We start from the raw sequence: 27,829 nt of genomic DNA, 5'->3' as shown, positions 1-27,829 counted from the left end.
TTAATAATTTCTTTCCTTACCACAGAAAAGTTGAATAAAAACACATCACACAAAGCCTTTGATTACTAAGGAGCCCTTCTAGAATGTGTCAGCAACTGCTTAATTTGAGACTACTCCTTTGTAATGAAGCTGGCAACTCTGACTGAAATTCAGATCACCTCACCGCACCTGTACCTTCAACAGGCAAATTAGGCTGTTACTCTGTGGTAGTATTTCTGATTCAAACCATAAATGCCTCCTACCACAGAAAGAAAAAACCCTCAAGAACACCCCACCCACTTTTAATTAAAACTGTTCAGATGCTTTAGAGGACAACACAATAAATTCATTAGTGCTTTCTCCTAGCACCATTCTCTCAAAAGATTCGTTCTGCTAGCACACAGTTATTTCTTGAAGTATGCGATAATCTTGGTGCTCCTCAGATTTATTTAATGAAGCATTTGTTTGCTTTTAGAGAATACAGATGCTAACATTATAAAAGTAAGGTATAGGAAGGATACAGCGTTCCAGTTTTCTGTACAAAAGGGATGATGTTACCTTCGCTGCCACTCGCAATGAAGTCTTCATTATGACCCCCAAAACATGAGTGAATTGTGTAAAATCCTTGTGTAACTCCTTGATACTTCCTCACTAAAACTCTGTCTTGTAAGTCCCATAAGTGAACTCCCTGTGAATCAGAAGTACAGAAGATTTTTTGTTTTAAACCACTGGACATTATCCACTCCATTCTTATGAAAACTTTTTATAAAAAGTTTAAATACGATGAAAGTGCTCTACTTCAGGCAACTTTGATAGTGTTACTAGATCAAGAGAGTAAAGATATTCTAAGTTGCTAGCTTCAACTTCCTGGCGTACCACCGTCCATTTTGAAAACTATACTTAATCAAGGTCTCCAAACCAGAAATACATATATTTTAATTTAATCCCAACACCTCCTCTATTCACCCCCAGGTGTTTCAACCTCCCACAATTCTTGCATTTTCTGGTTTCTCCGTGTTATTGCCAGATAATTACATTTAACAATACATTTTTCATAGTATTAAAGCCTTGATTATAAATCAATTCAAAAAGTCAGTCTCAAGGATAAGATTACCTTCTTGTCAAAGGATATTCACAAACGTAGTATGACATTGTCTTCATATTAAACTAAATACAACTGGTTAATATCAAATATTCCAATTTCCATCAAGATAAAAGCAAAGATTAAAATTAAAAGCAGTTAGTAGTTGCAAACAGATTTATTTCCAATTCCATTTGTTGTCACAAACTCACCTGAGTTGCTACATTTAACAAAGCTAAGCGGCCATTTTTTGAAATAGTAAACGACATTATAGGGTGATCCTCTTGTACTCTGAAATTGAAAGACATCACTGTTAAGCTTAACCAGATTATAATGCAACACCATGATAAAGAGTACGTCCCATCTCTGCGCTTCTATCAACAGAGAAAGACAGTGCTGAATTTGAATTTCTATTTGATATTTAGTATGTCTCTATGTCAATACTAGCCAGGCCTGCAACAGTTTGTTAGTTTTCTTATACTTATGATAAATTCCAGGACTAAATGGCCCTGAAGCCTCAAATACAGCTCCTAACTTCAAAGCAGGATATATTAATATATGGATATACTATATATGTGAGGCAAGCACAACACAACAACAGAAATGCCAAAACACTGACAAGAAAACTGCTGTGCTTATGAAATTATTCCTAATACTTGACCTTACACATCTAGCTGCAGTTGGAAAGCACAAATTTTTATCCTATGTTATTCTCCATTTAATACAGAGAGCATTCCAAGAAGTTGTTTCTCATCCTGCCCCACATACTTTCTCAATGTTCTTCTCACATAGCTGGGAATTCAAAACCTGGTACTTACATGTTCCTGTCTGTAAGATCCTCAAAGTTATAACCCCGAATTCGCTGGTGTGTGTCCGACGCTAAAACAGTTTTTCCATCACTCAAGCACCAAAGGCATTGTACTCTGACCCCCTCCCAGGAGTCAAGGAGATTACCATCTAAGTCCTGATCAGAATGAATAAATAGATAGATAAACAAGCTTTTAGGTTCAGGTTTCTGGAGGAGTTATGCGACAAACATCTTTTCCACCTTCTGTTCACACAGCAGCTACAAAAAGCAATCTTACCATTTAATGAAGAGGACTTAATGATTTAGGACTTGGATTGGATTAACTGAAGAACTTTTGTAACTATCTGTCCTGGAGAGGTGTGAATCCCCTTCTTTGCACATACCAAACCAGAAAAGAAGCAAGTACTTCATGTCAGGGTGCAATCTGCAAGCTCACTAATGCAGTAAGTGAGGTTTGCATACAGCAGCATCATTCCGGACACCAAGTCAGATGACAAGTAAGAGTATGGGTGAGACTGCAGAACACTATCTAAAAATTAACACTAATTATGAAATGAGGGCTTCAAATTTCTGTTTACACTAGGCAATGACAGCATGCAAAAACTAAAAGAAGGCATACAAAATTCTGAGGAATAAACAAAATATATGGGCAAAGGCACTGCTTTTTAATGGTCTGTTTTCAAAAGAAGCTATGACAAAAATTTCCAGCCCACAAATCCTCCCTTATGCAAGGTAATTGCTCTGTGAATGTGTTTGAGCCCTACTAACTACTACAACAGAAACACAGCTGAAATAATATCATCTGCGTATCGTACATACAAATTTCAGAGTACTTGAAGGTTTTTTTTAAAGCTTATCTGTGAAGATTCATTTTTAAATACATACACAAAATAAAATTAAAAAAAGCATCAAAACTCACATTGGACTGCGACAAAATGTTTCTTTCTATCTTTGTTTTCAGTGTGACAGATACAGAGAACTTACACACTGATAGAACTGTCCACGCTGACCTCCTGTTACAAAACGCTTCCCATCAGGATTCCAGGCCACACTTGTTAAACTGTCTTCATGAGATTGGCTCATCTTTGTCCTCAGTTCCCCAGTCTGGAAAATAAGACAGTAATGCCTGATACCAGCCAGGAGAATCCTCTCCCAAAATGATACTGATAACTTTATCTAATTTGCAGTAGCTGGAAGTACACACATTTCAACACTAATTTAAGAAACAAAACATGCAAGCAAACAAACAAAAAAACCCTATGAATAATGCAATAAAAAGAGAGAGTTACCACAGCATCTCCAGCATTTCCTCAGACTTGGGGAAATTTATCATTTCGCCCCTCAAATCAAGAGGGGTGAAGTAGTGGGTACATCAGACAACTGTGAGATTGCAGTTTAAAGAAGGGAATTCAACTCAGAAGAAAGTGTAAGACCAAGATATACAAATACAAAATGAAACAAAACAAAACATGGGGAGTGAGAAGGCTACAGCAGAACAAAAGAAAACAGATGACAAGACCATGTTTAGTAAAAATATACATATATATGCAGAACATTTTCCTCACTAAGCTGAAGCTCTTCATGTCAAACTTCAGCTTTCATGCCTAGCTCATAACACTGCTGTTTCACAGGACAGAGAGCCAACAAATGGCTTACCATTGCCAAAACAGTAAGGGTTTCTCTCTATTCCCTCGTGCCAGCTCTAATGCTCTTCACTGAGCCAACTTACTTCACTAAGCCAATTAAATAAATTGAAACAGAACAAAAGTATTCCAAGGGTGGAAAAAAAAACCTTTTTTTTTTTTTTTTTTTTTGTTTCTAGGGAACTAAATTAGTTCAGAGTCTAAACAGTACAATAAAGACTATACAGCCTACAGCTGAAGCTAGGGGAGCTTTTGTATCAACTCAGCTGCCCATAAAAATCAACAGCAGAAAAGGGTTTTCAAAGTCATGGAGAAAATAGCCAAATTCCCTATTTTCTGACTGAAAGACGGAAGATTGAGTCTCTGTGGGGAACTACTGGGAGGGTGACACAAAACAACAAGAAATAAATTAAAAGATGCACACTATTTCTAAAATCTTCTGCTAATTATTTCTCTCCTTAGATTGTATTTCTGTCCTGTTTCTTTTTATTTCTGCTGTTCTTCTCTTCAGCAGCTCTCTGGTCTTGTGGAATTGTGCAATTCCTTCTTAGAAATGAAGAGTCAGTCATCAGATACATCAGAATTGCTACGCAGTCTCAGGCATTCAGACTCGAACTCTATTTTCAGTTCCGTACAAAATGAGTACAGAACTTGGCTGTTTCCCAAATTAGGGAAAAAAAGTTCAGTCTGTTTTCTACATGCTCACACTTTAGTACAGAAAGTTTGAAGAACTGATATCCTTCCTTTTAATAGATTTATATATATCTACATTAACATATATCTTCTTTTAAAAAAAAGCTGCAAGCTGACCACAGTTTTATTTTTTATACTCTGAGTCACCACTTACTTGTACATTCCAGAGCCAAAGCTCAGAACAATCATCTGGGCCACAGGCAACAAGATAGTTGTCATCTGGACTCCAAGCAATATAAGAGACTCCATATGCATGACCTTCTAATGTCTTAAGTAGTTTTAGCTGGTGAGTATCCTGAAACAAGAGAGATTCTGTTGAGGCAATACAAATGAACTCCTACCACATTTCGTATGTACAACATGTTCAAGTACAGCACGGACACTTTACTTTATGCAACTTGGCACAGGCATTTTATAAGTCCACTTTACAAGTCACGCGAATAAGTTCTTACTGGAAAAGCAGTTGCTAGTTTATAGAGTATGACCATCAGACAAAAGCTCGTGCAAAAATAGAAACAAAAGCCAAAAATGAAAAACAAACAAGAACGTGTAGGTATTTGGTTCTAATGTTCCATGACTCTTCTGAACGTGGAACTCACAAAATGTCGTTGTGTACAGTTTTATGTTACATGACACTCAATACTACAGAAACCTTACATGCTAAAACAAGTCCCTACCTCTACTGGAATACAGAAGTACGGTTATCCATATTTTATGGAATTAAGTTACTTCCTTAAAAGTAAAGCACGAACATGTTGGAAAACTGTTATATTTAAGCAGAATTAATAACCAAAACCCGCATCATTAAGTGCTTTTTTTTTTTTTTAAATAACCTGAGTATATTTGTGCATTGCTCAAAAATAGATTTCACAGAAATATATATCTTTAAAAGCTCACACGTGAGGTATTCTTTTTCTCAGAAGCGCTGCCTACAACAAGCTCTGCATCCTTTCCACCAGACTCTGTGAATGAAGCATACTTTGCACACGCAGAAATATCTTATATGAGCTTTATCTTACAACTGCTCTAATGCTGACTTGTCAAAGGAACTTGACTTTCGAGCATCTTCTTATGAGGATAAGTAGTACAATTAGATACTGTGAAAAAATCATACATTAACTTCTGAATTACAGTGACATGCTGCATAGAACAGATTTTGCTGAATTGCTTACAACAATTTTTGTGAAGGTTTCTTTGTTTTCTGGTTTTGTTTCACTGGGGAGGGGGCTGTTTTTGCCTCATACTTCTCTTCAAAATTAATCTGACTCGTTTGAAAGTGTGCGATTTCCCAAACTGTCCCATTTTTGTTTATTTTAGCATTAGGCAGCAGAACATCTCTTCACTTGGGATTCCAGAGAAAGAACATTATCAACAAAGAAAGAGCCTGACAGAGTCTGTTTTCTGGGATCAGCTGTGAGGGATTCAACAACTCCATCAGCCTGAAGCTTTCCTCATTCTGCTGGCTGAAAAATGCCTCAAAAGAAAATGGGCTAAGAACAATCTTCAAAGAACAGAAATAACAGGAGCAAACGCACAGACTTTCTCAAGGCCTCTCCTATTTCATTCTGTTCATTATTCCTGGCCTGCATTAGACACTGCCGGGTCTCTATCTGAACCGATCTGTAAAGGAACTGAGTCACATCTGACACCTCTCATCCTGGAGCTTGTCTGCAACTGCTGCCTTTTTTTTTTTTTTTTTTTTTTTTTTTAAACTAATCCCAGTGGAAGTGTAGCCTGCCACTTCTACAGCACCTCATTTGAGAGGCAAGAGGAACAGGATGCGTATCATTTTTCCCTTATAATGACAGGAATTGTGGCTGTCACTCTCATACTGTTCTCATCCTTCTCTACAAATACAATAGGACTGCTATAATTTGTCTTGCTCTCACTATAACAGCAGGTATCTCAGGTAAACATTCCCAAATTTAGTCAGTTTGCTTGGCATCTGTCACCGAAACAAATCTTAGCAATTCTACCCCTTACATATAACTTCCCAAATTTTTGTTACGAAGAAGAAAAGACTATTCAGCTATTAAGTCTGTAATGATTAAGCTCCTTGGCTGAGAAGTCAAACATCTGTCAATAGTTTTTAAGTAGTAGTAAAAGTAGTAGTTTTCAGTAAGAAACAAGTTAATGGCAAGCTCTACTAAAGAAGATGCATTTCAGACAAGATGATGCCTAATGCTTGTGCTTTAGGGATTCTGCCACACTTTGTAGCAGTCAAATAATTGCATTCCACACTCAAATCTAGTTTACTCAAGGTATTATTTAATATTGCTGAAAGAACAGCAAAATGAGCAAATGAAAATGAAAACAGAAGTTAAAACAGATTAGATGACAAATAGATGGGTCTTAAAAGGAAGTAATACATTAGTATGGAAAAGAAACACGTTTAGAACAGTGTGCCCCCATCATTGGCCCAGAATTGGATGGTTGTTTCTTTACAGCTTATACAGGCAGATTAGAATAAATTTATTTACCTAAAGGCTTGAGAATCTGATTAAATTTATTACTCAAAAGACATTGTCAGCTGCTGCAGGAAATGTGAAAAGTATGCTCTGGCAAATTTGAAATCAGAGTTACGTAGCTTCATGTAATTTAGAAGTCTACCTTCTTGAAGTGTTTTAAGAGGTTTCCCTCCCCCCCGCCTGCACTCAAATACAGAAAACAGAACTCTACACAGCTTTTCTACTCTTTACTGGAGATTTTGTTCCCATAACAACCCACAAACCAAAGTGTTAAGATAACCTAAAACACAATGTGTTTATTTGGTTAGGTAGCAATTCACTATGAAATGTACCATCAGAATGTTGTGAATTAAAAGTTGTCAACCACAAAGTCAAGTAACAAATCAACAGCAAAGCCATTTGATCCTCAATTTAATTGGAATTGCTGTTGATTTTTTTTTTTAATTCAAAAATCACATTAAGCACAGAAGTCAGATTATGTTACTATAGATCTCTCAGCTCAGAGCACATTGGATCCAGTAACACGACTAAAGCCAAACAACAGTTCTACACCTGAAAGTTTGCTAATTGCTAATATAAGATGTATATAATTATACACAATCAAAAGGTTGTAAGTTCTCCCATTATCTGAACATCAAAAAGGACTAAAACTATACAGTTTCTTAACTAAATGTGAGATTGTAGAAAAGGATCAAATTCAGCTCTCAAATCCTACTGAAGTTTGTATAGGACCATAAAAACCTTTGATCATCTGCTTAGCTTAACACTCTGCAAACGTGTTGTTAAGACCTGTAGGAATCTTATTTCTGATAGTGTTTTACAAGCATTAACAACTCCAGCTACTTGTTGCATATATTAAAGTTTATTGACAGCCTTCAGTTATGAAAGATAGGGTCATACTTTCATCCTATTTCTAGAAGACAGTAGTCATAGATTCACTTGAACTTTTTATTTAGGTAAGAATAGATACAGGTAGGAAATACAAATCTTGTATCTGTTGTATATTTGATATAAGAGGAAGGGTGGCTCACATTTGGTACAAACTAAAAACGTGGCCTGTACGGTAATGGCTGGGTACAGTCTCCCACATGAGTGGATTCTGCCAAGCGTTTAAATTGTCAGCTCAAACCAAGACAAAATAGAAACTAATGAGAAGTGATATAATGATGCAACTTTAAGCATACACCATTTTATTACTCAGAAGTAATGTGAGATGGACAGACTTCTTTAAACTCAAGCGTAGCCACAGGTTAATTTAAGAGATTTAATCACATATATTAGCAAGTCACTTAGAGGAAAGTGATTATCTCTTAACACCACCATGCTCCTTCTGCTTTCATCCAATGTTTCTCAAAGCTTTCAAGCTAAGAAGGACCCCTGGAGGGCACTAGCAGGCTCTACTCAGCAGTGCTGGTTAGGGGGCACAGGGAGTTCCCATTCTAGCAGCCAACATTTCAGGCCCTACAGGCATTGGGTATTCAGGTGTCTTCACTAACTCAAACTGACTGTGATCTTCAGTTTTTTACATCCTAGACAAATACCCTACTCTGTGGGCTACAGTACACACCTGTCTTAGGAAAAAAATAAAATAAAATGAAACCATTCCAGCAAAAAAGTGGATATATAAGGGAAAAAAATCTCACACATTTTAACATATGTTGCACACTTACTGGATCAACCTGCCATATAATAACAGTTGTATCCTTGGATCCTGTTGCTAGTTTAGTGCCATCATTGGAAAATTTACAGAACCACACTTCATTACAGTGCTCCGTTAGTATCTGCTGTGTATAGCAAGGGAACTGTTTCCTAGGGAAAAAAAGAAAGGGATGCATTAAGCAAAAACAACAAACAACAAAAAAGAAAGCAGTAAGATATACAAAAACAAGACCCAACCAGTCTAATAAAAATTAAGAATGTATTTAAGTGCCAGACAAGTCTGAAAAAAACTCAGAGTATCAAGTAATCTTAACTAACTGTAGAGATAGTCTTATTACCCTCACATAATTCATTATGCTTCATATAACCTGGAATAAACCTAACCTCATTAGGACAGGAACAGCTTTTTTACTGTACACTTCTGTGATACATAGAAAATACTAGAGTCAGTCTCATTGAATCATGCACGAAGAATTTTATTAACATGCAAAATCTTTTAATGTATTTAATAGCCAAACCATGCAAGATACTTAAAAATAATTCTTAGAAGTTGAATAAAAGAATAGTCTTTCTTGAACATGAGCTTGCAGCAAGTTGTGGGTTTTCTTCATTGCGTAGTACGTTTTTCATTTTTTTTTATTTTACATTTTCCTTGTAGAGTACCACATACAACTTTAAGCATAACACAACAGAATCATAGAATGGCTTGTTTTGAGAAGAACTCTGAAGTTCATCCAGTTCCAATCCCCTGCCATGGGTAGGGTTGCAGACCAAGCTGTCCAAAGTCCCATCTAACCTGGCTTTGAATACCTACAGCTTCTCTAGGCAGCCTGTACCAGGGCCTCACCATCCTCACCATGTTAATAACGCTTTAAGTGTTCAACCCAAACGGGCTTCCCCTGATCAAAGCCACACTATTTCGTAATGCATTAAATGCTTATCAAACTAAATATTACATGATAAACTACTAAAAGAATCAAGCATTTCCCTAAAGCTAATATTTAATCTTCTAGTTACATCCTAACAGTCAAAATATTAAGATCAGGAGTCACATTCTGTTTCATCCACTGCTTGCCCATTACATGAGAAACTGGGAGCTAGTCTAAAGTAAACACAGACTTTTAGAGTAGATGACTGCTTATGTAAGTAATACAGCAGTTATGAAGTTCAGTGTTTGGATGCACTAAAAGTTAACACCTAACCATTAACACTTATTCCTGAACTACAGATATCCTGGAGAGTGTTAATCTTTTAGTGAGTTTTTATGGTGCCCAGCACAACAGGGCAACACAGCTCTAAAGGCATATGAAGTTACTACTCTAAAAACAATATCCTATGTGAATGCACAGCTGCACTCATTAGAAGAAAAAGCTGGCCTAAGAAGGGTTACTTCCTTACATCTGTATTTTAATATACAGTTGGTGGTAGCCAGGCTGGCAGACACCCTGAAAAACTCCTTTTTAACCACAATTTTCTGTTTAATAGAATGACTGCATACTCTCAGTTCATTTCCTTCTATTAGAAGATGCATCCTGGTCTGTGTTTAAAGACCATTGAGCAACACTTAACCACCACCCGTCCCCTCATTTCCTGTTTTATGATAGGGGAGGATAACCACATTGTATATACACATACCTGCACCCACCTTCCCTTGGTGTTAGCCTATTAGAAGTGACTAGACATACAAGTCTATTCTGCATTATTCTGCCTTAAACTGACCAGGAGTTGTCTAATTGCCACTGGAACAGCCCTGAGTCCAAGGTTAAAAGCTCCACCCATGAAAGATGACTTTGCTTTATTGAAGCCTAAAGGGAGGTAGACAAGTCCTTACACAGATACCTGCACCTACAGCAAGAGCTAGGCTTCATTATTATTTAGCCGTGTTGTAGTAAATTAATATTTCTCCTCAGAGCAGCAGTTCCTTCTTGAAAGTTAAAGATTCTTCATCCGTAATTCATACAAAGTAAAAAGGGCATACTGCATCCCAAGGCATCTATTTCAGCATATGCCACTAGAAGAAACACTCTACTAAAAATACAAGCGCTGTTTTTACAAAATTAAAACCCTGGGTGCTTTTCTTAAAGACATGAAGAAGCAGCAGCATAGTGCTGGAGTACACCATTTCCACAGAAATGAAGTCTTGAGGTTACTAAAAAAAAAAAAAGTTAACAAGCACAGCTGAGATCACTGCTGCAGACACATCCAACGTTGAAGTATGCTATCCACAATTCAGTTAGATCAGAGCTCTCTCAAAAGTCCACCAAATGAAACAGAACCCAGCAAGACTTACTTCACAGACAAGCGATACATTAAATAATGCTGCAGTTATTCAACAGTTTCTTGTCCACACAATGAGATGCTATTTTAACTCAAACTGTTTTGCTTTTTGTTTCCTTACAAGTTGCTCTGTTCAGCGCAACATACTTGAGTCATGTTGTTCACATATTGAAATAAAGTATCTAATAAAGTTATCTACTGTTGCATGTACAGAATCCTAAATCTAACTACTACTAACAGCTACTTTTCACTGTATGTAGAATGAAAGATTTATTCTTCAGTTTCTACAGGAGTTCTTTTTTAAAAATACTGCATTAGCCTAGTAGAAGCATGCAGAAATGCAACAGCATTCATTTCTCTTGGGTTTCACTGTGAATTCAGACTTAAATGTATTTACATGAAACCTAGAAAATTCTAGGGGAAAACAAAAGCCATCTAAAGGCTTTCCAGGTAAAAATAAGTAAATAAGTAAAAATTCAGACACGTAAACACAAGAGCTGCTCCAAAAGTAATGCCTCCTATTTTATTATGTTGGCTCATGACATCAGAGGCAGGTGATGGTGGTATGGCAGTAGAAGTGGAACCTTCCCACCCATATTCCATTACATTTTGTTGCTGTGCAACAGATGGCAGCAGAGGGACACTCTGACACAATGGCATCTGACACGGAAGTGCGTATGGAGCAAAGGAGTATGACTGATTTCCTCCATGCAGAAAAAACCAAGCCCACTGACATTCATCAATGCTTGCTGAGCATTTATGGAGACCAAACAGTGAATAACAGCATGGTGAGGTGGTGCACAGTGCATTTCAGCAGTAGTAATAGCAATGTGAAAGACAAGCCATGTTTTAGGCAGCCAGACTTCAACGAGTGCAGCATGCAGGCTCTTGTTTAACACTGGCAAAAATGCATAGCTCATGGAGGTGACTGCGTTGACAAATAGCATTTTGTAGCTGAGAATTCGCTCTATCAAATAGCGTTACTGTGCTCTTTGTGTCTGTTGTAAATAAACAGAAGGCATTACTTCCAGAGTGACCCACGCACGGAAGTGATCACCCCCCTCCAAGAGCATCTATTATCAAAACAGAATGCACAGTAAGACTCCATGTATCACCTTCACTCTCAGCAGTTTCCTCTCTCTTACCACCTGCTCTTATGAAGTTATTTAGTCGAACATTCTACCCATTAGTGCACTTTTAAGCATGCTTACTTAAAGTATTGCCAGAAGTCCAAAACATTAGTTCCAACTAAAAAAGTAAAGTTGTCAGTGTTTCATTATTTAGCTGTTACAGTACTTAAGTGGTCTAAACAGACTACTGTTGCGTCTGTCAGTTTAATCAAATTTTGGCTTCCACTGTCTTTAACTCACCTCATTATGCCCAAGCATTGCAGCATGTACAGCGTATCACATACTGATCTCAGACCCCTGCAATAGGTAGTTACAACAGGTTGAGTTGAGGACAGAAGGAAGCCTTTATTTTGAAGAGCTTCTGTTGCTTTTTTCTTTTTTTCTTTCTTTTTTTTTTAATATTATTTTGGCCAAACTTTCATGTCAGCAAGTAGATTCAGATCAGTGGAATTGGAGTCCACATTTATTACGTGGTATCTAGTTCTATCTAGTCCACTTTCATGCTCTTTACAGTTGACTTTAAGCTCTTTAAGGTTTGATTAAACACACTGAACTCTTCTACAGAAGATCTACTGTTATTTATGGGCTTGTGGAAAGACTAAACCACTCTGCTAGTTTAAGACTCACTTCTGAAGTAGGGAAAGCCACAATTCCTTTCTCTGATAATTTCCAATAGCTCTTAAAATGAGCAACATTCAAAAGTCCATGCATGTGAGAAACTACTAGAACAAGGTGATGCAGCAGACTGAAAGTGTAACAACAGTTTAAAAACACTTACTTGAATAAAGTACCAGTTATATTAATTTTAAAACCTTAAGATGGTTACAAGCAAGTACTATGAAAGTCTGTATCTTTCAAAACAGATTCTAAGCATTCAAAGCAGCTGAGTTCATAAAAATCTCTAAAAGCAAGTTCATCAGATAGTACTTAACTTTTCAGATGAACTAACCTTGACACAAAGAAAGTCTCATGTGAGCCCAAGTTTTAGCCCACTACATGAAAGAAAAGAAATGGAAAAGGAAAAACATAGAAAGATACTGTCCATAGGCTGCATTTTGTAGGTGTTCTAGCCCTCATTCCTATATTACTGTATCACAGCAGTTTTCTAAAAAAAAACTACACTAAATTTTTAGATCCTTGGTCAAGTTTTCAGTGTATAAAGAAAGCCATTCAAATTAGGCATTTGTTAAAATAAATTAAAATACACCACACCAAGATCCTCCTGCTTCTGTCTGGAGTATGGCATTTTAAAGATTCAGAAGCAGCACCAATATGCACATAGAAGAGATTCTCAGTTTTTACTACCTTATTAAGAACTATTTTCCCAAACTTTTTTTATTCATATTAGATATTAAACAAATGTATACTGCATGTTTCAGCTCCCTAACCCATAAGTTTTAGAAGCACCTTATCGTTTACCATTAAAAGCTAGAAGTTGACTTTATTTAGTGTGCTTCAGCAGGCTTTTTGCATCCCAGTAAGCTTGAAGGCAGAGTCTAATTAACGGACTAGTGATAGCCTAGTTAAAACGTGGCAGTCACGTATTGACTAATAAACAGAATGGCTGCCCAAAGTTATGGAGCAACAAGTAGCTAAGGCTTGGCATAATAACATATCCTACTCACATCCACCCAATTACAATTTTAAAGTTTCAGTATGGCTCCATTGCCTCATATCCAGCTACCAAAGCCTTTCATACACACAATGTATATATGTACTAAGTTCCACCTCTTACCATTCAATTTATAAGACCCGTCTTTCCCCAGAACTGTTAAACACATTAGAATCATTTTCACAATCCTGAAAACAGTAGGCACAATTAAATTATTTTAAGAAACACAGACAAGATACTGCCATCCATCTTACAAGTAGAAAGGGCTTCTTACCTACTACAAACGTGATCTATAAGCAGCGAGACGGAATCTAGATTACTGTCTAGTTTGGTATTATGATATAGGCACCGGTCCCGTTGTAGTTCCACAGCCTGACGTAGCAGGTTCTGTAAACGCCTTGGAGGAAGCATCACTGATGGGGGTAGGTACGCTATTAAAAAAATTGTTGAAAAATACATATATCAGAACCAAGTTAGAAGTAAAAGCATTTGTTGATTTGAGTGTTTTTGGAAGAGACTTCAGTGAATAAAGCATAAAGCTGCCAAAAAAGAGTGCACACAGCTTGTAATTCCAGATGTATACCTGTAGACATGGCAAGCATGAGTCTCTGGAAAACAGAGCTGTATGCAAGATATTTACAGCTATAGTATATGCCATCTTGGCAAGCAAACATCATTTACACAAGCTCACTCACAACCCAGTACTTAACAAAATCTGTCAGATTATAAAGCAGCATCACTTGGGCTCATCTGAGAAATTCTCAACTAAGACTACCAAAATGAAGAATAGAACGTATCAGAGCTGCAAAAATCCACGGTGTTACACAAGCCACAAGAAACCAGAGGAGAAACTGAAATCCACAGCACAGTTTGAGATCACTATTAACTACTGCTGGTATTCACAGTGGTTCTAGGACAGTTTCAACCTCTCACTATAGCTGGCACTTACAAATCAAACCTTCCCCTGACCCAATGGAGGAATTAATCACTAAATTACATTATTAATGCATGCAACAGAACTAAGTAATGAGAGCTAAAGATTAGCTATAAAAGAGCAAAACCCAGATGCACATTAAGAACTACAAGAAAACCAACAACTGGTAAATGCAGTTAGAATGAATTTCCTGGGATATATGACTATGTAATATGCATTTGATCTACAGAAGTGGAAATAAACTCTAAACATTCAAACATCTTACTCTGGAGTTTGTCCAAAAGCTTAGATCTGGAAGCTGTTCCTTTCCCTTCCCACTCTGCTTTTGCACGCAGGTCTTCTGCATGGCTACACATCAGATACCTGTTTAAAAAAACAAACAAAAAAACAAAACACACACGCCAACAGACCTCTTTCTGGCATCATTCTTTCCACTTTTAAGCATGATATATAACATTGTTAATTTCAGAATATATGATCTGGAAGCAAGTTACTTAAGCTTAGACTGATAGGAACAAAGGCAAAGAATACAGACATATTTCAGAACAGACACCTACAGATTGTCAATAGATATGAAAATAAAGAGAACCCCAAGAGGGGTGTTTTCAGAAAGGTAAAAATACCTTATTTTCATCTAAGAACAATCTAGACTAAATTCACCAACTTAAGCATATTTTTTTTAGTTGTAAGATAACAGAGCAATAATTCTCAAGATCAAATGAGCATACATGCATATGTATTTGCTTGGGTTCCAGTACAAAAATCATATCAAGTTACTCGCATGCATCTAAAAATATAACATTATCTACTGAATGCTTTTCCTTTACTCACCGCTTTAGACAGTGCATCTCACTACAGATTATTTATCAAAAGAATAATAGCTTTAATGCAGTTTCAGCTTACAAAGTCAGTACAAGCTACCATAAAAGCTACAGTATTTCTTCAAAAAGCCCTCTCAAAGTCCAAGCACTTACCCACTGAGGACATGGATGCGCTCTGTATTATATTTCAGAGGCGTCAGTTCACAGCGTAGAACTTGAAGTGCCTCCAGGACCTTGCCATCCTCCAGGTACTCCAGGTACTTCTGCTGCAGCAGCAAAAACTTCATCCTCTGACATGACAGAAAGCAGCAGTCAGGGGAAAAAGGTTGACTGAAGTTTCAGAAAACGTTTGAGCCTAAACAGAACAGTAGAAACCATTCTACTATGCCCTTCAGAAACACAGCTACATCTAATGTTTCATCACTCAATTTCTTTTTGCTGGATTTTCAACAACACTGCCGCAATTAAGTTATTGATGTAGGCATCCTCCTACCTCCTTTCTCAGATCCCCCCTTCAACTTGCCTCCATTTCATATTCACATTCTTTTCAGTCACTGTTCTTCCAACCCTGAATTAGAGAGGCTTCCCAATCTTAAAAGCCCAAGAAAAAAGAAAAGCTCAAGAAAAAAGCCCAAAAGCAGCTAATCACATACTACAGACCACATGACAGCACAGAACACAAGAAGCCAACTTGACAAGTTCTCATCCTGCTTACAAAGGAGCTGACATGGATTGTTTGCATAGCTGTGTAACATATGGCTATAAAAAAAACTGACACTGCCTGAGGTCTTGTTTTGTAGCACCACCACATTCAGTTGTTTTCCTTGGGTGTTTGATCAATTTTCAAGAGCACAAGATAAAAATAAATAAATTAAGGAGTCACTTTTTACTTCTTGTTCTTTCATCATTTTCCTTTCACCTTCTCCAGGTGTTTTTTTGCTGTTTTGTTTTTAAGTAAACAATTAACCCTACTACTCTAACAAGTAAAGCATGTGGAGTTAAAAAACAGCAGGCATTTCTTTAGAAACTTACAGTTATACCAAATTCTTAGACAGTTTGACCAATTCTGGACAAAACTATTCAGTGTTTGCACATCTTTGTTACTGCCAGCACTTATCAGAGGGATAAGAGGTCTCCAGTCATCAGGTTAAAGAGGAAAACTTACATTCCTACACATATCAGTGAAAAACAAAATAAAAATCACGTGTAGCAAATCATATTTGCTTTTCTAAGGAATACACCACAAATTCAACCACCAGTTTCCTTTGCTTTGTCAGATCTCGAGCACCACCTCACTATTTTCATGCACATATTTGGTCAATGTTTACTTGTTAGTTTCAGACGGACTGCTGGCCTCCTTAAGGAAAGGGATAATTGGGAAGTTTAAAATATCTCTATCCTATTAAAGCTTATGCTGAAGTTTAAGGTTTCAAATCTGTAAAATCTTATCTAGAAAACAAAGCAGTTTTAACTTCCAGAGACTTTCAGTTCTGCAAAAGAATAACATTTCCATATACAGTGCTATATCATTATCATAAAGCTTCGTGAAGCCTCAACTATCTACTGTCCTGTATGCGAAGGGCATGCCTGTATTACATCTTCTATAGAGCTCTTCAGTTTGTTTGGATTTGGAATCATTAGAACAAAATATGAAAATAGAGCATCACTGTACAGTTGTCTTTTTCCTCCAGGTACAACAGTTTCTTTTTGTGTTAGGGTGATATGTAGAGAACCAACCAACAAGAACAAAAGCCAAAACCCAACCCCAGTGGTTGCTCCCATACACTAGGCCAGCAGGCCTCATGCTGTTTGCTTACTCAGCAGCAGCAGGAGGGTTAGGAGTTTCCTCTCCCAGCTGCACACATGCTCAGAAGGAGGCACACAGGAGCTTGGCTACTAGTCACATACCATTTTTTTTTTTTCCACTCGTCTTTGTCACCTCACACTGATGATCACTGACAAGTAAAAAGTCTGATGTTTCCAGTTTATAACAAAAACTATAATTCCTTCAACTCTTCCTCTCTAGGTCACTGCATGTAATATTTATTCATTTCTTGTTATCACTCTCTTAAATGTAATAAAATACTCTTATTAAGTGTAATAAGAGTATTTAATTACTCTTTTCTTCTCTACTTTTAGAGAGTAACATGTTAATTTCATTTCTTCAGAGGAAAAACAACACATTTTATACAGACACACAAAATCCCTAAAAACCAGTTTTTGCAGTGCCAATTTCAACAGCACCATGAAACCATTACAGGAACATTACCATCCAGAATACTGTTGTCAAGTCATCCACAGAAGTGTAATTTCAGTTTTGGTTTAGAAAATACAATTCCCAAGAAGGGTCATCAGTGCCAGGTGCACATTTTGCGTATTGGGAATACAAAACATTCAGAACAATGTATACCATAGACTTCTGCTATTGCTAAAATAATGGAAAATCAGAATAAAAGATAAACGGCTTCACATTGTAAAATATTGACAGCATAAAGGCAGAGACTGAAGTGTTAATAGGAAAACTATTATATCTACGCTATTAAACGCTCCAAAACTTACCCTACTGCATACTCAAACAATACCATGAATACATTCTCCTCAAGGCAGAAGGATTCCAGTGACATCATCCTTCCAAGTATCTTTTTTTTTTTTTCTCCTGTGTGTGTATATATATATCAAAACATTCCTTCCCACTATTTATTTTTGTGCAACTCGTCTCTTGCCTGACAAACATTTCACTGAATAACTGAGTTTTGTCTTCCCTTTCTCTCAGCTACTTTCATATGCCCTACAACAGCTAATTACTTCCAATACAATCTTCTCAGGGTAGATAAGACCACTTTGAGCACAACAACTTTTCTAGAGCCTAAACAATCGCTTCTGTGAAGAAAAGAGAACTGTTTGGAACATTGACAACTGCAGCTCAAAAGCAGAAATCCCACCATTTAACTCAATGAATCTAAAACTGACCAGATGCAGTGCACTCACAAGTACAACTTACTCATTTTCCATATTCTTTAGCTGCCTTATGAAAAACAGAAATGAAAATTACTATAATTTGAGTTACACCACATAGAATATAATAGAAGCGCCTGGAATTTGTTGTTATCATTTCAGTGTTTGTAATGGAAATTCAACATCATTACTTTTTTTTTTTTTACTGTTGAAGAATCTCAATCCAGACACTACCACCACTTAAGATTATAGCAAATGATAGAAAAATTTCTTCAGTCTACAAAAAACATCAAAGACTCTCAATACAACAGTTTCATCATAGCAGCCTGAGTGTTCTCATTCAGTTAGCACCCTCTCACCCTGTCTTTCAACTCTACAGTCAGGATGAAGATAAAGTACATTACTTCTTTTTCTAGAGGTTATTATTTAATTACAGGCTGGGCCTCTGGTCATCCTGAGGCAAAACACAGACATTCAATAGAACTAGAGTTGCTGGTTTTGTTTGTTTTGTTTGAAGAAAGCAAAACCAGACTACGTACACTCAAACTACAGCCTTTATTTACTAACATTCATGTTTAGCAGTAAAGCCCCTTGCAGAATCTAAAGTTCTAGGAAACCTGACATGCAGCATGATTCACCAGCACAAACTAAAGGTTAAAACAACTGAAAATGACAGGACAAGTATCCTACTATAGTTGAGAAAATAAGATTTTTCTGATCACAGGTTACAGTAGTAAATCTTCAGTAGTCTAAGACCAGGATGCATAAGAACATAATTTCTGGGTTAGATTTTGCTATTATTTTTGACCTTCATATCTCGACAAGTCTACTGTACTAAGAGCCTATGGTTCAAAATACTGAAACAACTCTTCTTTGAAATGAAAAAAGGTAACCAGAAGACATGTTGAAGTGATCACCTGATGTTTCAACACATATTCTCAACACAGTAGCTATCTACTTACAGGCCTGCAGCACTAAGCCCCTGGTTTCCATGACTTTTATCTTTAGCACTTGGACAGTCTTGTAAAACCACAACACTAATAAATAAAAACAGTTAACAACATCCAAAACTTGAACGTAAGACCTAATAATGTAAAGATCTGAATATTTTCTGCCCTACAGAATTGAACAAGGCATCCAGTGTATCAAATCATGTCACTTAAATGGAGCTCACCTCTCAGTGCAAGAGAGCTGCCACACAGGCAGGTGGAGCATGTCACTGACACAAGTCAATAACTTTCTATGCTGTATTTCTAGGCTGTATACTTTCAGAACTTGGGGGAAAACTCAAGTAAATGGAAAAAAAGTAAAGTGCACAACTGTGAAGTATATTTTAGATTAAAACTATAGACATAGGATATCTAGATTCTCTTCCACATTCAGTTCCCCAAGCTAGATGTTAAAATATGCCTGCATAGCTCAAAACTAAGCAAAATGTTGGGCTAACTAGGAACTGATATTTTTTAAGTGCTACCCAAGGAAAAGAATTAATTACTATGCTCTTCTCAAGTCTGAAGTTTGTCTCAAGACAGCTGTATCTTACATGCTAGAAAAGTAAACATGGCTAATCGCATGCTATACTGTTAATATACAGCACTCAGTTATGTTGATGCAAACAGAAATAAATAGCAGACTGTCTTCTCCCCATCCACATCCTCCCCATCCAACATCCACAAGTAGCTTTTAAAAACACATCTGAAGTTTATAAATGGAGAGAGTAGCCATTTCATCTTCAGTGTTTTCAACTGTAGAATCTACAGTTAAGAAATCAGCAATTAAAACAGGAGTAGAGTTTTCAAAGTGCATACATAACCCCTTTACTGAACAGGCATTTCAAAAGCAGTTACATATCCCCATCATTTTAACAAGGTCATATTGAGAGACAAGAAAAGAAAGAAGGAAAAAACAAAAACGCACACACACAAAATATGCATCCTAATTTTTTATATACTGTGTCATCTAAACTTTAGGTCCTCATTCTTGTATGCATGCATTGAGTCACATTGTATGAGTAACAAATCAGAATTCAAGCCTAAAAAAAAATAATCTCATTTTCTGTTTTTGAATAGTTACCTGCAGCATCATCTTGTTTGCACTCTCCTTAATCAGGACATCTATCATCTTTATTAGCCCTCACTTTGCTGCAGTCTGGAACAGCTACGGAGCACAGAGCATCTCTCCTTACCTGTAACGGCCTTTTACTAGGTTTCCAGCTGCTGACTGCACTAACTCCTACCCCTCACCCACATAAAAATAAAAAATGGGGGAAGAAGGGCATGAAGATGGAGAGAATTGTACTTATCCTTGCAAACTATCATTGTCTATGAATAAAGACATCTAATATTTAGAAGTTATCTGTTTTATATTACATGAAATTTAGACACAGGAGAACAACTTAAATTATTTCCTTTTTTTTTTTTTGGGTAACAGTCTACATCAGTTATCTGTATTGTAACCAGTTTTATTAAAGCAGTTAAGCATCAACATTAAAGAACAGAGGCATGCTTTCAAAGATGATCAAAAGAGCAGAAGACAAGCTTCTCCTTTTCCTCTCTCAGATTATTTTCTTCTGAAAAGTACAGTAATGACAGACACTTAAAACCTGTTAACTCCTAGAGATGAGAAACACTTTAATAGTATGAAGAAACTTTATAACTTCTGTAGGGAGAAACATGAGAAAATTTGCTTCAAATGATCACATCCATATTTTCATGTAATAGTTTCAAACTTCCAGCGCTTACAGACAATCAAGAACTGCATGCAATGCTCTCAAGTATTTGAAGAATAGAGCTTCATTTTCTCAAGTCTGAAAAAAGAGAAACTGAACAACTGGTCTAATTAAGAACTGTCACGTTTTGGCCAGATCAATAGAGCAGAATGTAAACTTCTCTTAAAAATTCTCCTATGTTTTGCTAAACATCTGTTTTTCCTACTTCACTTCCTGTTCTCTTTCTTTCCCTCCCCCACTGGACAGGAAATTGTCTTGACAACAAATGAATCAGCTAGAAGTAGAGCTGAGCAGCCATCAGCTGATTCTTTACTGTTTACAGTCACAGGCACTTCAAAAAGCACTGCCACTTTTTTCTCCCTAAGTGACTCTAGTTGTCCTAACTTCATTTCATTAGAATAAACATTTAAGCGCAACAGAACAGGCAGTCTGCAGAGCTAAGTAGTCATTTTTGATCCCAAAATAGAAAAAGAGAGCCAAGAAACACTTTCCTCAAAGTAACTGAAATCATAACAACAGACATTGTAATTGTCAAGTCACAGGATCTGCAAACGTCTATTTCTAGGTTCATCTTTGAAAAAAGCCAGCCAAAGAGAAAAAGCTCCAAATAAAATCCCAAACAGCAATACAAATACATTTGCTCTTTAGAAGCCATCTGGAAAAGCAACAGTATTGTTCACGTTCTACAGCAGCCTCTATATTCCCGGGATGTGCTATGACAATGCCAACTCTACATTTGCATTACTGCATCTTTACTTCCAAATTTTTCTTTCCTTAAGAGAAACCTAACTCCAATAAATACAACAATTGTGAGAAGGATTCCAAGTTTGAAATCAGTATTCAACACAGGCAATTTCCATGGAAACAGACCTATTTTAGGTCTGTTAGAGGACCTATATTTCATCAGTTAAGTATACTTAACAACCTTTAAATATTCACTAAAACAAATACTAGGCTTAATACTTTGGTGTTTCCTATCTCACATTCTAGAAAAGAGTGAAAAGGTTAGTACATTTTGAGATAGCATGCAAGCTGCTTAAATGACAAAGAAAATAAGAACTAACTCCATAGTGAAAGATCACGCTGTTCAACTAGCCCAACTATACAGCTCTGAAAGAGTTCAAGTGTGCCTCTTACCACAATTGCATGCGGAGAATGCACTAAGGCCTTAAGTTCATTCAGGTCGTTCTCTGCCTGCAGAAATCGGCATAAGAAAAAAAAAAAAACAAAAACAAAAAAGAAGTATATAAGGAGGGTGGATTTTGAATTCTCTTATAGATACTATAAATTTAAACAGTGGTTAATACAGTCCTAGAAGCCCTACGTTACCTTATCCCATTCTCCTTCCATGACATGATTGCGGAATTTGGTAGCAGAAGGATGTTCTAAACGACATCCTGACTCTTGCATGAGAAGATCAACAGTCTGGCTGCAGGAGAGATACAGTGTAAAAAAACCCGACCAGTTTCACCCTCACAAATATACCGCCTGCTACGATAACAGTTAACCACATTTAAAAGTAACTTTATTAAAGTAAGAAGACTACCACCAGATTCAGAGGCTTGTCCAAAAGGTTATCTCAGTTGTCTGAGACGTGTAAACAGCTGCCTATGTCTAAAACAAGTAGTCAATTAGCTTGAGAGCTTCACTGAAGTACCATGAAGGATGTGACTTACCAGCCACCAAACAGCCAGCCCTGCATAGGAGATAGCCTTCATGAAGGAAGAGACAGACTACAGCTGTTAGCCACTGGCTGTCAACCCCTGCCCCCCCCTCCCTGCCTCCCATAAATGAGCACAGAGCTATCCACATCTACAACAGGCCTGTATTAAAAGACTGGCTCCTTAAAATATAATAAACAAACTCGCAGACCTGCAGCCCTCCCCCCTTTACACTAAAAATAGCTTATTTACTGTGGTGCCGTCTATGAACAGTCACGAGTTGTCTCTTGCTGTAAACTTGCCTCTTGTGTCAGGGGCAGTTCATTTAGCGTGCTAAGTTCTTTATAATTGACCCGGCCCACTGTGTTTTGAAGACTTGTTTTGCAGTAGCTACGTGAAGGCTTCGCAGGGCTCCTATTCCAGAATCACGATGCGGTGGTTTGAGCCTTGCTCACAAAGCAAACGTCGCGATTGCATTCTCGGATTCGCCTTCCTTCCGTGTAAAATTATTTCCCCATTCTGATTTTAAGAGAGAGTCAACGCGCTTGCTCCTAGCCTACATCAAAACACGGGGCTGACACCTTTGCCATCGGCGGGGACGAAGGCTCGGCCGCGGAACACAACAGCCCGTTTCGGCTGAGTTCGGTTGCTGCCAGCAGACAAGTGAAATCTTGGAGCTCATCTGCGAGAAGCCTTCCCCCACGCCCAGCCGCGGGCTCCATTACGCGTACCCGATAACTTCTCCCCCGCTAACACGTTGCTATCGATCCGCCTTATCAGCGAGCGGCCCGGCTTCCATATTGCCGTCCCTTCCCGAACCGCCCTGGCCCGCCGAGCGGAGCGGCACGACACGGGGAGCACGACGCGTTCGGGCTCCATTTTCGCCAGCCCTCGGCGCTGCCCTGGCACTCGCCTCCCTCCCCGCACCGCCCCGGTCCGCAGAGGGCCCATGCCCGGCCGCCTTCCCCTCCTTCCCCCGCCGGCACTTACTTGAGGCCCAGGCCGTGGAGGTGCTGCCCGATCAGCCGGATCACGTCCTCGTCGGACTGCGAGAGCCGCTTCTTCTTCTTCAGGGCGCTGCCGCCGCCGCCCCCCAACTCCGCGGCGGCCGTGCCGGGTCCCCCGGCGGCGGGCACCCCGTTGTTGACGCTGAGGCCGCCGGGGCTGCCGCCGCCGCTGTTGGCCGAGGGCAGCAGCCCGTTGGCGTGGGCCAGCTGCTCGCCGGCGGCCGTGCCCGCCGAGGCCTCGCCGTTCTGGGCGCCCAGACAGCCCAGCTCCGGGCCCTGCGGCGGCTGCTGCTGCTGCTGTTGCTGGCCCCCTCCTGCCCCGTTGGCCTGCATGGCGCTGCCGCCGCTGCTCGTGCTGCTGCCGCTGCCTCGGAGCGGGGCGGCGGCGGGGGCGAGCCCGGCGGGGAGCGAGGGGGACTGGGACGAGGTGAGGCCTGTTCTGCCCGCGGAAGCCCCGGGCTCTCCTGCTCCCTCCGCCGCCGCCGCCGGGGAGGCCCGGGCTTTCTTCCGCGGGGGCGGGGAGGCTCCGCCGGTGTCCGAGTCGGAGGAGGAGGAAGCGGAGGCCAGAGTTTCCTCGCCGAGAGCGGCCGTGGTGGGAAGCCGGGGGGGCGAGGAGGTGGGGGGGGAGGGGGGGAAGGCGGGGGGCGGCGGGGGTGAGGGGAGGCGGAGCGGGGCCCTGCGCCCCCGGGGGTCCCGGAGGCAGCGCCGCCGCCCGCTCGGGGCTCCCTCTGGCGATGGCGGCCGCCGCTGCCTCGAGCCCCCGCCCGGCAGCCCCGGGCGCCCGGCCTGCTCCTCTCGCTGCCCGCTGGGTTTGTCTTCTCTCAGCCCAGCTGCAGCCTAATGGAGTCCGGGCCGGGACGTCACAGGAAATTCCTATACTGCCCCCTACACACACTTCCGCCGCCCGGGGCTGGGAGTGGGGGACGGGCCCTATGGGGGACGGGGTGCCGCCGGGGCAGACCTCGCCGCCGCTCTCTGGCCTCTCGGGCGGCCGCTGAGGGGGTGTGGGTCGGGGTCTCTCGGCTCCTCTGTGAGGGCTGTAGGCGTCCGGGGCCACGTCGGGGGCTGTGCCCGTGCGGTATGGGCTGCGTGTGTTCGGTATGGACTGAGTGTATGCGGTATGGGCTGTGCCCTGCGGTGTGTGTCGAGCTGAGAGGTGTGAAGGTGTGGGTGTTTGGTGTGAGGCCTTGATCCTGTCACGGTGGCCATCCTCGTCCTCCAGAGGGATGAAGGAGGGCTGCTGGAATTTCCTGAAGCGAGGGTTTTTCTTAGAATTATTAGGTCCCATCTGGAGGACTGCATCCAGGTCTGGGACTCCCCAACTCAGGAAAGACGTTGGAGAGGGCCCAGAGGAGGCCACAAAGGTGATCGGAGGGCTGGAGCACCTCTCCTGCAGACAGGCTGAGGGAGCTGGGCTTGGGCAGTCTGGAGAAGAGAAGGCTGCAGGGAGACCTCATTACAGCCTTCCAGTATTTAAACAGAGGTTATAAACAGGAAGGAAATCAGCTTTTTACGTGAGTAGATGTGATAGGACAAGGGGGAATGGTTTAAAACTAAAGAAGAGAAGATTTAGATTAGATCTCAGGGAGAAGTTTTCATAGAAAGTGTGGTGAGGCACTGGCATAGCTGCCTAGCTGAGTTATGGATGCTCCATCCCCAGAGGTGCTCAGGACCAGGTTGGATAGGACTCTAAGCAGCCTGAGCTGGTGTGGGGCAGTCCTGCCCACAGCTGAGGGGTTGGAAGTAGATGATCTTTGAGGTCCCTCCCAACACAAGCAGTTCTATGATTCTGTGATTATTATTTTGGTTATTTGTTCTGTTTTTTAAAAAGGAGAAATACTCAGTGAAGTAGCATCCTGTTGTTGACCAGCCTGGTCACTGGTAGGGTTCAAGTCTAGTCATAATAAGTGTCATCTCCAAAGAGGAAGAAAATGGCATTTCTACTTACCTGTAAGTGGTGCAGAAATGTTGAGGCATAGGCCCATCCATGAGGATAGCCTGTCAGAGGAGAATGGGTGCTTTGGCGTTGTCTCCTTCCGTCCCCCTCCTGTGCAATGGAAATTAGAATCTGTAGTCAAGCCTCTGGTAAAAAAATATGAGACAAATAAAAGATTGATGTTTGAAAATAGTCTCTTGAAATAATATGTTGTATGTTATTTGGTTTTAAAGTCTGGAGTTTTCAACTTCCATATTTTCAAACTTTTCTCCAAAGCCCAAAGCAAAATAACTCTTTTTCATGAATAAAAGCTGAAGTGAACATCTAATCATCATCTTTCAGAAGCCATGGTTTTAAGAACACTGAATATTTCCAACAAATGTTAAGAGTTGTTGAGACAACAGTGCTTTCTTTAGCGTGCAAATTTGAAGAAGTCTGACTGAGGGAAACCAGCCCAAGACCAGTGTAGAAGTCTGCAAAGAGATAAAACCATCAAAAAAAAAAAAAAAAAATTAAACCAGTTAAGGTGAGGGTGGCAAAGCACTGGCACCAATGCTGCCCGGAGAAGTTGTGGATGCCCCATCTCTGGAGGCTGTCAAGGCCAGGTTGGATGGGGCCTGGGGCAGCCCTGCCCATGGCTGGGGTTTGGAACTGAGTGGGCTTTAAGGTCCCTTTCAACCCAAACCATTCTGATTCTGTAAGAAAAGACTGCATGGTGGCAAATGAAGCAGATACTCTTACACCAAAGGGAGAGGCTGGAAAAAGCTTTGTCACACAGAGTCCAGCCTAGGTGTGGCTGTAGGATTAAATTCAGCACTGAGAGGAGTGTTCTGGCTTTGTATCCCATACCTCACCAGCCATTGCTGGAGAACACATTGCTTGAGTATTAACTACTTCAGCACTGCCATATCTCCTTTTGTCTCCATTCCTCTCTCTCTTCGTCATGCTTGAGGTGTTACTCCTTTATCACTCTCATTCTCTGGTTGTCACCATTGAATCTATAATTCAAAGATTTGAGCAAACATTACAGGAGCAGCACACATTGCAGCAGAGGGCCCATGGAGACACCTTACAAAACAATATGAGTGTTTTCAAGAGGGTAAGGTTGTCCATCATTCCTTCCCATTCACTGCTGTGGTAGAAGCCACTTCCCACCACGTCAGTTTGTGGCACTGTTCCTCCAGCTGCTTAAATCTGCCATGCTGCTCTTATACTGCCTACAGAGCCTGGTCTTTCCTCATCAGTCCTTGCTTTGATCACCTGTGTGTAAGCCTGATGCTCCCACACACCAACTCCTGTACTATGTCAATCACATTGGAGGAGTTGGAGGGAGGAACAAACCTGATGAGGATGTGAAGAGTACATCTGCGATGAAAGAAGTGAGGAATCCCTATACTGTAGCTGGGTGATGATGTATGGATAAGCAGCTCTATATGCCTATTTGTAATAGGAAAAGGTCTAATGGAGTAGCAACATAATTCAGTCATTTCAATCAAGTATTCTCAGGGTATAAGAGTAGTATTTGAAGTTGAACATAAAATAGCACTTTTAAGAGGTATGTGTTGCTGCACTGGTCACAGTGAAAATTCTTAACAGCCCCCTACCCTGCCATGTTTCTTTCCTTGGGGGAGGAAATATTCCAGCAGAAACACAAAGAGCTGGAAGAAGCTTGGTCTTGCTGGAATGGCACAGGCCCTTGGCTCTTCTGCCAGGGACACAACTTTTGAAAGTTTCTTGGGGTTCCAGATGACATAAACGTGTAGAAGCAGAGTGATTCAAGGACCCTGGTGTGGAGAACATGCCTCAGTTCTAGCACACATATGGAATGTTGCTAGAGAGAACAGTTCCTATTCTTTTCATCACCTATGGCTTTCCTGGTCACCAGGAAAGGATCCTGAGAAGCAGATCTGTGGCCAGTGAACCTTGCTTCCTATGTTACAGAAAGGACCAGGAGACTTGGGAAGGGGGTGATGGCACTTTTCTTGGCAAATCTTTCATCAGCTGAATCTTGATTTGAAACCTTCTATTTTACATGCCTGTGAGACACTGCTGGAAATGCAAACAAGCCTGCAGTTTTTTGAATAATTAGACAAACCAGTGGTTAAAAGTAACATCTCATTTGTTATAGAAGATTTTGCCATAATAAGAGGTACCCATCTGTCATACCCAGACCATTTCAGATTTTCCAAAAGTAGGGAATCAATGCAAAAGCTTAGCACTAAAAATAGACAAATTTATAAACAACCAGAAAAGGGATTATAAAGAAAATGTTGTCAGCCTTAAAGGCAACTGTCAGATTATCAACCATGTTACTGAAGTAGAGTATGTTTTGCTTTAGAGATGGGGCAGGAAGTCCAGATCTGAATAATAGGAAGGAACTCTTTCATTAAGGGGCAGTGGCTTTTTTTTTTTTTTTTTAATGCCAATCATGCAAAGC

At 40.0% G+C, this 27,829-nt stretch overlaps 1 protein-coding gene across 2 annotated transcripts in view; it reads right to left on the bottom strand.

Annotated features, from left to right (window-relative positions):
- Positions 1-24,082, bottom strand: part of WDR26 (WD repeat domain 26) — a 32,672-nt gene extending 8,590 nt beyond the window's left edge. The window contains exons 1-13 of one of the 2 annotated variants that reach the window (XM_085219154.1): positions 23,440-24,082; positions 22,118-22,217; positions 21,926-21,982; positions 15,259-15,395; positions 14,550-14,647; positions 13,625-13,781; positions 11,979-12,035; positions 8,343-8,481; positions 4,359-4,499; positions 2,853-2,972; positions 1,879-2,024; positions 1,273-1,351; positions 538-667 (exon numbers count right to left, since the gene is read on the bottom strand). In XM_085219154.1, the coding sequence (XP_085075280.1) occupies positions 538-667; positions 1,273-1,351; positions 1,879-2,024; positions 2,853-2,972; positions 4,359-4,499; positions 8,343-8,481; positions 11,979-12,035; positions 13,625-13,781; positions 14,550-14,647; positions 15,259-15,395; positions 21,926-21,982; positions 22,118-22,217; positions 23,440-23,789 (1,711 nt within the window). In that variant the 5' untranslated portion in view covers positions 23,790-24,082. The remainder of the gene's footprint in view (positions 1-537; positions 668-1,272; positions 1,352-1,878; positions 2,025-2,852; positions 2,973-4,358; positions 4,500-8,342; positions 8,482-11,978; positions 12,036-13,624; positions 13,782-14,549; positions 14,648-15,258; positions 15,396-21,925; positions 21,983-22,117; positions 22,218-23,439) is intronic. The other variant, XM_085219155.1, reaches the window with a different exon arrangement.
- Positions 24,083-27,829: the final 3,747 nt, after the last annotated feature.

This window comes from Meleagris gallopavo, chromosome 2, assembly GCF_905368555.1.
Source record: "Meleagris gallopavo chromosome 2, MGAL_WU_HG_1.1, whole genome shotgun sequence".
NCBI lineage: Eukaryota > Metazoa > Chordata > Aves > Galliformes > Phasianidae > Meleagris > Meleagris gallopavo.
Note: the sequence above shows the minus strand (reverse complement) of the source record. Positions and strands in the feature narration are given on the sequence as shown.